We start from the raw sequence: 13,453 nt of genomic DNA on the forward strand, positions 1-13,453 counted from the left end.
TCAAGTCAGCCACGTGACACATACAACATCCGGTGAAAAGCTTCACAGTAAAAGCCCACCAGACTTACTTTTTCAGTTAAAGAGCAGGTTTACATTTTCACGAGTCTGTCATAAAACAACAGTCAGGTGTCCAAATGAACATTGAAACTGGAATCATCCGTCCTGTTCATACTGATCATTAGAAGATCCCTTCATGATGCACTTACAATGTAAAATCTACAGTCCTTCTTCTGTGTAAAAATGTATTCAAAAGTTTATCTGAATGAAGCTTCAAATCAAATCAAGTAGATATCTTTCAATGTTACAGTCTTTATAGTGCCAAAGTCCCTCTTTTTGTTACTATACTTCCACCGCAGCTCAACAGTGAAACACTGTCCGAGGAAACACAAAGAGGGAATTTGATGCTAAAAAGACTATAAATGTGGCAGATATCCTCTTGATATGACTAACTCAGACTGCTGAAACCTCATATAAGCTTCAGATAAACTTCTCAATGCATTTTTTGCTCAAAATGTGTGAACATTGTGGATTTTGGCCTTCATCACTTACCCTGAAAGCACATTTGAAGGGGATCATTTAATAGCCGGTATGAACAGGAGGAATGATTACAGCAAGGAAAACCTCTTTCACTGTTCATATGGACAACTGATTGTTATTATTTTGGGTATGTGTTGTTTTTTTTAAGTATCCTGTGAATTTGTTGGCATGTATTTAAATTAAATTACAAAAGTTGTGCCTTGCTCACACAGCTGCCCAGGACTTTTGGAGGCCCACATGGGACTAGTTGGCTGTCACTTGGTCATCATTGACTGTGGTGTGCAGAACTGTGGGCTCCTCTGACAGGCTATTCAGCCTAGACAGGTAGTTATTTTCCCCATTTAGTTTAGTGGCATGAATATTGTTTGCTATTTTATTTTGATTATCTTTGCGCAAGGTTTTTTTGGTTTAGGAATTCAAACCTGACTGATTATTTCCTCACACAGGTGTGAAATATAAAAGCATGCTGGCAGTCAGCTAGCTGTCAGTTGTAGTCTTTGTGGTGTACTCATGCGCAACTTTTAAGACAAGGGGAAACATAAAAAGTCTTGGTCAATGTGCCTGTGTCCACACTTATTATTTGATATTGGTTAAGTGTGTCTGGGACAAACATTTAGAGATTGGAAAAACATAAAAATCCCACTATGTACACATCAGCCATTATCAGCAATTATGTCATATCCAAACTTAACTTTTTTAGCTTGAAACTGACTTTCAAAGGGAAAAACACTGATCTTAGGCAAATTTAAATGGTTATACATTTATTTTAAAGGCCAAATTAGCCAATTTCCGGTCTGCCTCGCTAAATCCCGTGAAATTAACGGTGTGCCTCTGACTGCTGTTACTGACTCGGGGGTGTTAAAATCAGCCGGTGACTAAACTGAAAACCGCAAGTAGCGTTAAATTATAAAAAAAGGAATGTGAGAGATATTTTATTATTTTGCTTGACGAAAAACAGACCAAAGCATCACAGCTGTAACACCTATTCCCTAATATTTATTTAAAATTTTCTTTTCACCCCTAACATGCGACACAATGGTATGTCCCAAATACTCTGGTCCCACCTCCTCACCACTTCTGACCAATCAGAGAAAAACAGCGTGGCGACGGAGGGTGCCGCCTCCGCATCCATACAGTAAATTTACATAAAATCCAAAAAAAAAAAAAAAAGAGAGAAAGTAGGATTACACTCGGTGATTCATAGGACGGGTTCACAATATTTAAGGTCTGTCTCAAAACAATAGTCAGGAGCCCAAATGAACATTCAAACATGTTTTTCTTGCCATAATCATTCCTCCTGTTCATACTAACCATTAGAGGATCTCTTCATAATGCACTTACAATGTAAGTGATGGAGGATAAAATCCACAGACCTCCTTGTGTGCAAAAATGTATTTAAAGGTTTATCTGAAGCCAATGTGAAGCTTCAGCCATCCAAATGAGTCAAATCAAGTAGATATCTTTCAATGTTAGTGCCAAAGTCCCTCTTTATGTTACTATATACTTATATTACTATATACTTCCACTGCAGCTCAACAGGAAACACAAAGAGGGAATTTGATGCTAAAAAGACTGTAAATGTGGCAGATATCCACTTGATATCACTAACTCAGACTGCTGAAGCCTCATATAAGCTTCAGATAAACTTTTAAATGCATTTTTTTGCTCAATATGTGTGAACCCTGTGGATTTTGGCCTTCATCACTTACCCTGAAAGCACATTTGAAGGGGATCATTTCATAGCCAGTATGAACAGGAGGAATGATTACAGCGAGGAAAACCTCTTTCAGTTTTAAGACAGTCTTAAAAAATTGTGAACCCGTCCTTTAAATGTTGTTGGAAGAATCAGAATTAAGAGCAGAGTGAACAAGAATGATCCAATAATCTGACTCAAGCATGGAATTTAGTGCTCAAACTTTATTATTTTTTTTAAATAAGGGACCACTGCACAACATGCTGGGCAAAAATCATAATAATAAATACCTATGTTAAAATGTTAAAATTGATTTATTAATCATGTGATTGGGAATTAAAACCAATTAGAGTTTGCCTTAAAGAGAGAGGGAAAACCAACCAACTAAACTTATTCAGAAAAATAAGTATTTTGCAGTTCATTACTGTTTTCAGTAACGAGCCCGACACTGAATATCAGTGATTAAAATTCATTAATTATTGTACTGTACATGATACAATATGAACTTAATCACAACACTTCAGTCATATTGTAGTTTCAGACACTTCTCCGGTGTGAGATGATTTATCTGCTCGTCCATGTTCATCTTGTCTTTTCAGTGATCTTTAGTGAACCTGCAGGGACACGTTTCCATGCTCAGACTTGATTCAAGTATAAATAAATCCAAAGTCAGACTGGATCTGCAGAAGCAGCAATTTCTTCAGCGGGTTTGACCAGGTGGTTCAGAGGAGGTCAGAGGTCAGGGGTTCCAGCGCAGGTCACAGACCAGGGCGATGTGGTCGGAGGGGTGTGCCACGCTGGGCAGAGCCTCGTATGTGGTGACCTCTTGGTGGCTGGGAAGAGGAATCACCTGCTCCACCTGCACACACAAACAGAGGCGGGTTAGATTCCAGATGAGCTGCTTAATCATTTCAGTAATAGTCCCAGTAGCTGTAGTAGTATTGTAGTATTAGTAGAGTATCAGTATTAGCAGTAGCAGTATCAGTACCTGCATGTTTTCTGGCTGTATGAATATATAGTCCAGGCAGCCATGAAATCCTCCCACATAGTTGGTGTAGGCCGGCTGGTTGCAGGCGCTCAGCAGTGAGGGGAAAGTAGAGAGCAGCTCCATACTGCAGGACTCTTCTGGACCTGAGCTGCTCCAGTCTGGATGCTGCTGAGGAACCGCAGCCTCACTGACCAGCTGGAACACACCTGAGACGAGAAGAGATGAACAAACAGAATTCAAACTCTGCTAGAATAACGTTTGAGCCACTTCCACGCACAAGAGGCATCAAGATAACACTGATTCTAGTGGCCGAACACGCAACACTGCAGGTGAATAAAGGTGAAGTCTGCTGAAGTCTGGTGCAGCTTTAACAGGAAATGTTTATTAAATCTTCAGAAGTGTGGGCTTCATCTGAAGTTAATGAAAGATGTAGTGAATATATTGGCTGACACTGGTACATGTGTGGTCATGCCTGTAGCTGTGGAGTTACCTGAGTTAGGGGTGGAGTTGAAGTCGCCACAAAAGACCAGAGGGGCACCAGGTGCGACCTTACTGATCACATGACTCAGGTGCTGCAGGGCGGTGCCCATCTGGAACAAGCGGACATTCCCCCCTTCAAAGGAAATGAACTAATTAAGTCTGTTCTTGCGTATATTAAAGGTTACAGATCCTCACTCTGTCCTTATAGATGTGACTCAAGAGGAATGAGTTGTTCTACCTTTAGGGTGCCAGTACAGGTGGGTGTTGGCCACACACACCTTTCTGTCTGGTTTATTCAGGTCCTCGAGCACGGTGACCTGCAGAGAAATGAGACAGGAAAGTGTCACAAGAGTGATGAACAAAAACCGACTAAAGCTGAGGATTCTCAACACCGTGGCTGCAACTTACAATATTTTCATTATTCTTTAATCTATTATTTTACTGTTTAATCTCTCAAATGTCAAAAATAGCAAATGAGACAGTTCTGAGTCCTCGTCCAAATTATTCTCCCTGTGTACAGCAGGTGAACAGCGGTACCTGCAGGGTGGTCGACCTCTGCAGTATCTTGTCCTTCAGAGTGCTGTTAGTGGAAAGCCTCTCCAGCAGCTCAGAATGGATGGGGTCAGAGGTCAACGCCTCACTCAGCATGATGTCATGACGGCTCAGCAGCTTAAACTTTGACCTAAAAAAAGACAACATGATGTCATATTAAAATTACCTGACTTAATCCTGGATTTCAAAACTTTAATAGTATATCAACAAAACTAGATAGTTACAAAATGCTTTGGGCTGTGAATGAACCATTCATTCTAACTTATTTATCCTACTTCCACATGGACACAGTAACATAAACGACTATTTTTAGAGGTGAAGCACCTCGTAGAACTAGTTTTGTGGCATAATTCTGCTCTAAGAAAGAAGACCCGATAAAATCCTGAGAACACCCAACTGTGGCTGCATCAGACAACAATGAAAAAACACAGAAGGCATTTTAATCAGATTCAGCTGGTGGTCCAGACCTGCGGTAGAAAGTAGCCAGTCCTTCATGCTGCTTCTCTTTGATCCTGAAAACACCATCCAGACCGAAGGCATCGAGCGCTGGAGTCAGACTGTCCGTGAACACTCCTGAAGAGTCCAGAGAACATGAAGAAAGTCAGAAAACAGACTCACATATCCTTGTATACACATCGGGAGTTATTTGGAGTTCAGTTATGCTTAAGGATCGAACCGCCTGAGCTTCTAAATAGTTTTTAAGGATATGAGACAGAGAAAAGCTGCAAATCGTCACACTGGAGAGGCTGTGACTTGAGAATGTTTGCCATATTTACTTGATAAATTACTTTAAACAGTTGATCGGTTATTAAAATTGAATTACCTTTGTCGACCTCCTGCAGACAGATGATGTCAGCGTTATATCCCGCCAGCTCCTTCTTGATAAGGTTCTGTCTGTAGTCCAGCTGCAGGGCGTAGGGGGCGCAGTACGGGTAAAGTACCGTCTTGGACAGTTCTGTCTGGGCGTAGACATCAGCGAGTATGTTGTACGACACCACCCTCATAGCCGGCCACTCCGCCTCTCTAACAGTGTACGCGTGCCGGTTGTCGAATGTGCACACACCCGGTCCGGCCTCCACGGCTCCCACAGAGACCAGCTCCTTGGCCGGGCCGCTGCGTGTTCCATCTTTGGGTGTGCAGCGCAGTTTGAGCCTGCAGCCGATGTCCTGATTGGAGGGGACGTGGACTCTCTCAGATCCTACCTCCGTCCAATCGCTGGCCTGACCTGGAGCAGCCCCATCAGCATCAGGACTAGGACAAGAACGACAAGGAAAAGAAAAATTACATTACATATGAGATTACTTTATTTCGTTCAACCAGTTTATCAGTCTGGATCACAACAACCTTGGTAGTCTTGGTAGTTATAGAGTTCTGCTTTCTAAATTTAAAAATATTTCCACAATAAATGAGTATTTTTCATCCTTTGATGACTTGTAGAAAGTTAATTTTGTTTTTTGCCATCCGGTTTATAAATATTCTTTACACATTCCCACTCTGGACACTTTCTATAACCAATTATTATATTACCTTGATTTTTCTCTTTGTCAAACTGACACCTATCTTAAAGTAAACATGACATTGGATTATAGCCTGAACAATACTGGATTTCTGAAGCCAATACTAATATTTGTATTTGAAAGAAAAAAATCCAGTAATGATATGTGGACTGGTATTCTTTTTTCTTTTTTTCTTTTTTTTTTTTTTTACAAAAACACATAAAGAATACAAATATTTTTGATAACAATTTATTTATTTTTCTTTTTTGTATTTTATTGTGCTATGGACCAACCCTGAGATGTGTCCTCAACAAAGCCTGAATTGAATTGATAAGAAATACATTTGGTTATGAAAGAACTGTGACCAAATATGACTGAGCGAGATATTTTACTGTATAAACATTAACTTGTCAGTACTCTCTCTGGTGGAGAAACTGTTTAGTAAAACAGTCCAATACAACACCATCACTACAGCCTGCAAAACAACCATAAAACTGTACGAACACTTCTCTACATTGCACATAAAGACTTCAAGCAGGGAGGATTTATTGCATGGATGTTATGCTGGATATCACTACACTGAACAAGCTTTGGATCATGTAAACTCTCAATAACACCTACCACTTCAGTTTAATTACCTTGTGTTTGGGACATTTTCTTTGTACCAGGTGAACTCGCAGTCTTGGAGGTTACCAAACTCAACCTCTAGTTTGGGGCAAACGGGGAACCCGGCCAGCAGGGACACCGGGAGCTCCGCGGTGGTGAAAGTGGGAGCGTTCCTCTGCACCGAGTATTTAACGTCCCCGACCTGCAGCACGGCTCCGTCCTGCCACGCCTCCGAGTTCAGCGCCGTGTCGGGCACCTCGTCCCCGCCGTAGTACAGCTTCACCAGGGTGTGCTCCGGGGCTTCACTTGGCTGCTGCCCCTTGTTCTTCTTCGACTTCTTCGCCTTCCCTTGGCCCTTGATGATGCCGTTGGAGATCCGGGCCAAGACCTTCCCTAGAGTCTCGCCCTGGTCCCGCAGCATGTGCTTCTGACTGCCGTCCAGACAGAAGGAGATGGTGAGTTTGGGCTCCCCGGGGAGGCACCTCACCACGGCCAGCTCCATCCTGCCGAGTCGGCGGCAGGCGCTGGTCAAAGTCCTCGGTGAGGAAGAGAGCAGGCGGCGGGGTAACAGTGCGAGAGCTGCGGAGAGGTGGTTAAACATGAAGTCCCCGGGGACAGGAAGAAGACAACGGTACTAAACTAGACTAAACCAACCGGTAAAGTTAACCATTAACGGCCGTTAACGACAGGGAGAGCAGTCTCCTTCCTGATGTCACCAGGTGCAAACCGGAAGAGAAAAGCGAGAAAAAATGGCGGTCTGATTCCAAACTATCTGATCAACACGCCTCGGAAACTAACAACGCTGCTACAAACAACGTGTGTCCCTTTAAATCCACAAAAGTTGGTGCACTAGCTGGCATTACTTCTCTAATGTCAGTATGAGCCTCTTCTTCTTCCACAAATATGGCTGCTTGAACGCTTTTCACTGCCACCCGCCGGACATAATTAAAATTACATCAGTCGCTATTATTATTTACAGGATGGTTGAATCTGTGGAGGCCCAAAGCGTTTAATATTACAGGGCTGAACTGTAACTGAGACACAAAGTGTTCAATATTACATGATTGATGTATGGAGACATTAAGTGTTCAGTATTACATGACTGATTCTATGGGGAGACTCAAAGTGTTCGGTATTACATGATTGATGCTATGGAGACCCAAAGTGTTCAATTTTACATAATGATTACTTTCTATGGAGACCCAAAGTGTCTAGTATTAAATGACTGATGCTATTAGGAGACTCAAAGTGTTCAATATTACATAATGATTTCTTTCTACGGAGACCCAAAGTGTTCAATATTAAATAACGATTACTTGTATGGAAGCCCAAAGTGCACAATATTATGCTGTTGATGCAGTGGTGACTCAAAGTGTTCAATATTACATGATTTATTCTATGGAGAACCAAAGTGTTCAATATTGCATGATGATTACTTTTCACGGAGACCCAAAGTGTTCAATATTACATAATGATTACTTTCTGTTGAGGCCCAAAGTGTTCAATAATACATGATTTATTCTATGGAGACTCAAAGTGTTCAGTATTATATAATATTTAATTACTATTGAGACTTTATGTGTTCTATATTACATAATGATTCATTTTATGGGGACTCAAACTGTTCCATATAACACAATGATTTTATGTGGAGACCAAAAGTGTTCTATCTTATGCTAAATGATGTCATATATATCAAGGAGACTGTCCTCCCAAGAAAAACAATACAACAGGTCATAATGTCAGTCGCCCAAAAACAACATATAGTTACATTCCAGTGACAGACGCAATCTAGTGGTAGTAATTATGACCTGGAGCAGTGGCACAGTTCAGATGACGTATATAATGTATAAGATTTTTCATCATTTGGAGGAGGAGGGGTGGATGAATGATACAACCTAACAGTGGACTTTGCAACAGGAGACAAATGTTCATTTCCCGTTTCCAACTGCAAGTTGGAGAAGTTTTTAAAAAAAAACGTTCTTGTAGCCATGACGACGAAGGTCGCCTAATTTAGTAGGCACTTTAATCCACACTAAGTTTCTCTAACTTTAACAAAGTGATCATTTTAAACCAAACCATGATCTTTCCCTAAACCAACCAGACCTTAACCATAGTGTTGTCACACCATAAAACAGAGTCATTTTTTAACAGTGATTTGTAACGGTTTTTGAAAGCACAGTTCTCCTGCCAATTACTGCCGATAGGGGCACCAAATTAGAAAACACTCCTATGTGTCGTTCTGGAGTCACATGATTAAACAACATATTTGGTCATTTAATTTGGAGGACTTTTTGGAGACTTTTTGCTAAGCTTCAGGAGGGCAGGCAGACGCCAGAGAAGTGGAGAGAGAGGAGAGATATGGGCTCATTAAGGTGGCGTACTGCAGATGAATGCAATTAGCAACTTTTCGATAAGACCATGATGGACACTTAATTAATGAATAACCCTGATCCCTGAAGTATATTGGTTTAGTTTTGTCTGTGACTATTTGTTAACCTAAATGAATGCCGAGCACAGTGCACTGTTGTTGTAGTAAACTGGTCCTGGATCAGGGACACTTCAGTGAATGTTGGCAGGAGTGATATTTATATATGTCCGCCATTAACCCATAAAATAAAAACTGCATACAGTATATCAAAGTTCAGGCTGGATAGAGAAGCCAGAGGACGGCCTTCTAGCAAGAGTGGCTAACAGCTACCATTGCCATCAGACGCTGTGTTAATTCACGTTGGTGATCCAGTCTATGTATGTCATCATTATGTCTATGTCTAAGTCAGGCCAGTTCTCCACTCAGTGAAACAGAAACACATACAGACAAAGAAAATAAATTAATTATACTATTATACACTACTATAATTAGATTAAACAATACAACTATAGAGTTGTAAACGTCTGTTTTATTAAATTTCTTATAAACACGAGAAACTCACTAATAGGCAAATTACAAAGCACTAGAAATGTATTTTTAAAAAAATCAAATCCTGAGCTTAAAATATATCACACCAGCGTCAAATCATCTGCGTCTCTCTGAAGTTGATGAAGAATCTGATATATTCTGTTGCTGTTAAGTGCTGTCTGTCTGAATGCAGTACCCCCTCCTGTTTCAGCCCCTTGATTTCATTATTGACAACTGCCTGAATGCAGTCCCCCCCTTTTCCCTTACCTTTGGATCCTTAAAATGCCCTTACCCCCCTAATTTATTAAGTCTGGGAGCCCCTTCCTGCCCCCCTGCTAAGTTGACCCTTGATCTCGTCTGTGACACACTGTAAGCTCTGAATGCTTCCTACCATCATTCCTTTTGATCTGATCACAGTGCCTTTACATTTTTAATCACAACTGTATTTGCATACGGTCTGATAACCCCCCCCCCTCGGCTCACAGTATAACTGTCCCTCTGCTCTGAGTCAGTCTACTGTCCTAGACAGTAGACTGCTCTGTGTCACTAAGCTCACTGTATTCTGGGATACTAATAAACCACCACCACTACAGCAAGCTTTGAACAAGGACTTGAGTGAATTTCTTCAACAAAATGTATGTGTTGACAGTCTCTAATTATCTTCCTGGTTACACTACAAAATGTTTTTCTCAGTGATGTTTTCCACACAGTGTTCAGGGTGTTCAGGGTTTTCGGGATAGTAGATGTCGGCCTTGTGTTCGTTGTCATGCTCGATGTGTTTCAGGTGGATGACCATGTGCAGGGCGTAGGCCAGGACCAGTAGCAGGATGAGGGAAGTGACGAGGCCCATCAGGATGGCTGGCGTCAGGAAGGTGGCACAGTCGCTCGCGGGAGAAAACTTACCGGAGGTGACGTTGAATGCCTGAATCTGTGAAGGGGTTCAACATTTAGAAAATAATTAAGAAGATAAAAGATGACAGTTTAAAGTTCAATTTTATTGTGAGGCCAAAGCTTATGGAGGTACATGGGGGCCAAATGTTTTGTCAATTTGAAAGACAAAACTGAAAAGCTAAAGTTTTAAACTAAAAGCTGAAGTATATTTTTTCAATTACAAAAGTTTTTTATTCCAACTCTTGACCTTGGAAATACTTCTGTAGGTAGTAAACTAATTAGCCTTGCAGGCTAACGTTTGCAGTTCATGTTAGAGCAGACAAATGCACTGTTTAAGACATTCATGACATTTTTACTGTTTTTGGTTTTGGAAAGGATGGTAAAACCCTCCAAACTCTTGGCAAAACCTGACAGGCCTATTATGCCTAGTGACGGTTGCTAAGCTATGATTGGACAGTCACTATTCAGGGTGAATAGTCCATTTAAATATTGATTATGATAGTTTCTCCAGATGTAATTTATTGAGCCACTATTAGATATCAGTAAGACCGTGAGTGAGGTTTGTAAACAGACAGGTACCTGGAAATCGGTGAAGGTGACGGTCCAGCGGTGGGCGTTGTCAGTGCTCGGCAGCAGCAGGGCGCTATACCGCTGCAGGCTGCTGACATGGAGGCAGTGGTAGGAGGAGGAGGCTGGAGCATACACCTCACTGGCATTGAACACAGCTTCCTCAGAGGTGTTGTAGATCAGAGATATGCTGTCCACCGAGAACCACCACTGACCTGAAGACTCGTAGAAAGTGTTGGACAGCTGCAATCTGGACACCAAAGGGACGAGAGGAGAGGAAGAAATTATTAAGCTATATTGAGAAATTTGTTTCTGTTCATCTCCTGCAGTCCTGTTCTGTTCTGTGTTGTTGTAAATTGTTCACTGGGTTTTATTGTCCAGCAAAAAAGATTAACCTGGCTAAACTTGTGTAGGACTGCAACGTGACGTCATCTGGGAAGGCCAATTAAATATGTACAAGCGCACATTCCTGGTAGATTACTTTGTAACATGAACACTATTTCTACTGTTTACCTTGCAATCACCATGACAAAAGATAAAATAATTGCAGCTGTCATAAGTTTCCAGAGTTGTAAAATCATGTCTCAAAGTATAAATCACTGTGCTGTTTTTTGGCACCTGAGAAGGCTTCAAACTCATGGATCTGTTACTCAAACCGGCCTTCCTGGATCGTATTATATTGCCTTACTTGTATCTAAAACAACATACTCCCACCAACGCAGCCCCTTGTGTTGTTTTAATGGCTGTTTTCAGTCTGAAAACTTAATATTCATGCCCCACTAAGGATCTAAGAATAGCAAAGTTTTCCCCTCTCCATTTTTCATCTATCCAACCATTGTGTTTGTTGGTGTCTAGTGAGCCTTCCAGCCTCCTGGTGGTGTTTGCATGGCTCTGGAGTTTTAGTCTTGATGTGAATGTGAAAGACTCCCTCCAAACATATTTTAAAACATATAAAAATATTCCTCTCTGACAAATAATTTGCATTTGTAAAGAACAAGATGTCTCCCACTCCATTGAAAAGTCCAGTCTGGCTTTGTAACTACTTTATGTAACTACTACTATTGGATCACTCATTTGACTTCATTTAACATTATAAAGTTATTAGAGCATGATTGATTGGCAGACAGATGGTATGACTTACCTGATGAACAGGTCTCTTATATCCTCCACATCACCAAACCTCATGACCAGCCTGGTGAAGACATACAGACAGACAGACAGACAGATAGATGGTCTATTATAGTCAACGTTACCTCTTGGACTTGACATAAGGAACTTCCTCAGACATATTTATTTGGCCTTTCTTTCATTGGAGTTATTAAACTAAATCGGACTATAATCTTATACTGTTGGACTCTGTATTTCAATGATTTGCACTATTTAGTATTTATTTTATTAAATTGCCTTTTCGCTACCTACACCTCCTGCTGCATGGTCAGCTGTCTGAGTAGCCGAGATCTCTGTTTGAACTGATTTGATAATGTTTCTCCTATTAACATCAATAAACGGTTAAATCTAGATAATTAATGTTTGCTTTTAATGGTCTGTTAACATCAGACAGATAGGTAGACAGCTATGTCACAGGTGTACATACGTAGCCTTGTCCTTGCTGCAGACAGACTGGCTGGTGTCGACGGGTTTCTGAGGAGAGAAGGCTTCCTCCGTCAGGTCCAGCTGCTTCTGCCTCTCATAGCGGAGATACAGTCTCCTGGCCTGGAACATGAGGCACGGCTCCCCATTGGACAACACCTGGTGGGTGGAGATATTAGTGTTATGGCTCTCCTCTGGGCAACACCTGGGACCCCAAAAATAAAATGAATCTAATAGAAATTTATCAAAGTCACAAATTTAAACAAATCATTGCATTGTACATGCTATATTTACTTCATTTTGCATCAGTAAAGGGTATACATGATATACACCTGTTATTGGGCTGTATATCTATTCTATCTATATCTATAAGTGTTATATCTTTTTTCTTTAGTCATTTGATTTATTGTAAACATGGAGCTTTAACCAACACCTTTATATTTACTGTTTAAATGATCCACATGAATTTTTGATGTGAGAGATGTTTTTTATTTTCTTTTACTAATTTACTTACTATGGCAGCATATTGCTGCCACCATGGCAAACATATGATTTTCTACGTATGTACATATTGAAATGACACATTGACTTATTAAAACAAGAAAAAATGTATTAGGAAATGTGAACGTGGGTTGATTTCCTATTATTCTGGGTGCCTGCTGTATGCGTAAATGTGGATTTTGGTGTCAAATTCAATCATTTTAGCTGGGCTACAACTCATTACAAGCCCTACTCTGTATTAACAAGAAAAGTTCTCACAGAAAAAAACCTTTTGTTTTGGTTGCAGCAATATGCTACCTTACTTTACTGTGTTAAAGCTGATTAATCGACTGGCAACTACATCACCTTGAGGGGAGGAAAGGGAACTGCAGATCCTGGCATCTGAAGTAATTTCCTTCGTGATACATCTGGAGACTGGAGAGGAGGCAAGAGACAGGCACACAATTAGCTTTTTTTAATCACATGAAACACTATTTCACCTTGTGTTGACAGTCTTTTGTCAAATTGCTAATGAGAAACTCCTCACTGATTCACCCAATACCTTACTTATAGATACTGTTGTTTGCATATCTGAGCTTATTTAGATATAAATGTAAACACATGTATCATCACAACTTCTGAGGCAACAGGTTTTTCCCTCTCACACCATGTCA

At 40.7% G+C, this 13,453-nt stretch overlaps 2 protein-coding genes and 1 long non-coding RNA gene across 5 annotated transcripts; 1 reads left to right on the forward strand and 2 right to left on the reverse strand.

The window, feature by feature from the left end:
- Positions 1 to 2,434: 2,434 nt before the first annotated feature.
- On the reverse strand, positions 2,435 to 7,880 carry pde12 (phosphodiesterase 12). Its single transcript, XM_042407360.1, has 8 exons — positions 6,385 to 7,880; positions 5,074 to 5,501; positions 4,718 to 4,823; positions 4,236 to 4,380; positions 3,937 to 4,015; positions 3,709 to 3,831; positions 3,219 to 3,424; positions 2,435 to 3,089 (listed from the first exon to the last, which is right to left on the reverse strand). The coding sequence occupies exons 1-8, from the start codon at positions 6,951 to 6,953 to the stop codon at positions 2,970 to 2,972; spliced, it is 1,776 nt and encodes a 591-aa protein (XP_042263294.1). The 5' UTR covers positions 6,954 to 7,880; the 3' UTR covers positions 2,435 to 2,969.
- LOC121894642 lies at positions 6,722 to 12,412 on the forward strand. 3 transcript variants are annotated; one of them, XR_006095589.1, is made up of 3 exons: positions 6,722 to 6,807; positions 10,036 to 10,159; positions 12,329 to 12,412. It is a non-coding gene; the product is annotated as an uncharacterized LOC121894642 (long non-coding RNA). The 3 variants fall into 3 exon arrangements; XR_006095588.1 differs by having other exon boundaries at positions 12,325 to 12,407; XR_006095590.1 differs by lacking the exon at positions 12,329 to 12,412 and adding an exon at positions 10,714 to 10,785.
- Positions 9,241 to 13,203, reverse strand: atp6ap1la (ATPase H+ transporting accessory protein 1 like a). The gene is made up of 5 exons (XM_042407362.1): positions 13,146 to 13,203; positions 12,304 to 12,458; positions 11,851 to 11,901; positions 10,722 to 10,959; positions 9,241 to 10,179 (listed from the first exon to the last, which is right to left on the reverse strand). The coding sequence occupies exons 1-5, from the start codon at positions 13,179 to 13,181 to the stop codon at positions 9,925 to 9,927; spliced, it is 735 nt and encodes a 244-aa protein (XP_042263296.1). The 5' UTR covers positions 13,182 to 13,203; the 3' UTR covers positions 9,241 to 9,924.
- Positions 13,204 to 13,453: the final 250 nt, after the last annotated feature.

The sequence above is a fragment of the Thunnus maccoyii genome, chromosome 3, assembly GCF_910596095.1.
Source record: "Thunnus maccoyii chromosome 3, fThuMac1.1, whole genome shotgun sequence".
Classification (NCBI taxonomy): Eukaryota; Metazoa; Chordata; class Actinopteri; order Scombriformes; family Scombridae; genus Thunnus; species Thunnus maccoyii.

What these genes read in the sequence shown, in the direction of transcription:
- pde12 (XM_042407360.1), bottom strand. Translation starts at nt 6,953, where the DNA reads ATGTTTAACCACCTCTCCGCAGCTCTCGCACTGTTACCCCGCCGCCTG. An exon ending in AGAGGTCGACCACCCTGCAG is followed by an intron (nt 4,016 to 4,235) that starts GTACCGCTGTTC and finishes ATTTCTCTGCAG; the next exon opens with GTCACCGTGCTCGAGGACCT. An exon ending in CAACTCCACCCCTAACTCAG is followed by an intron (nt 3,425 to 3,708) that starts GTAACTCCACAG and finishes TTCTCGTCTCAG; the next exon opens with GTGTGTTCCAGCTGGTCAGT.
- atp6ap1la (XM_042407362.1), bottom strand. Translation starts at nt 13,181, where the DNA reads ATGCCAGGATCTGCAGTTCCCTTTCCTCCCCTCAAG. An exon ending in TGCAGCAAGGACAAGGCTAC is followed by an intron (nt 11,902 to 12,303) that starts GTATGTACACCT and finishes TGTCTTCACCAG; the next exon opens with GCTGGTCATGAGGTTTGGTG. An exon ending in TCACCTTCACCGATTTCCAG is followed by an intron (nt 10,180 to 10,721) that starts GTACCTGTCTGT and finishes ACCCCTTCACAG; the next exon opens with ATTCAGGCATTCAACGTCAC.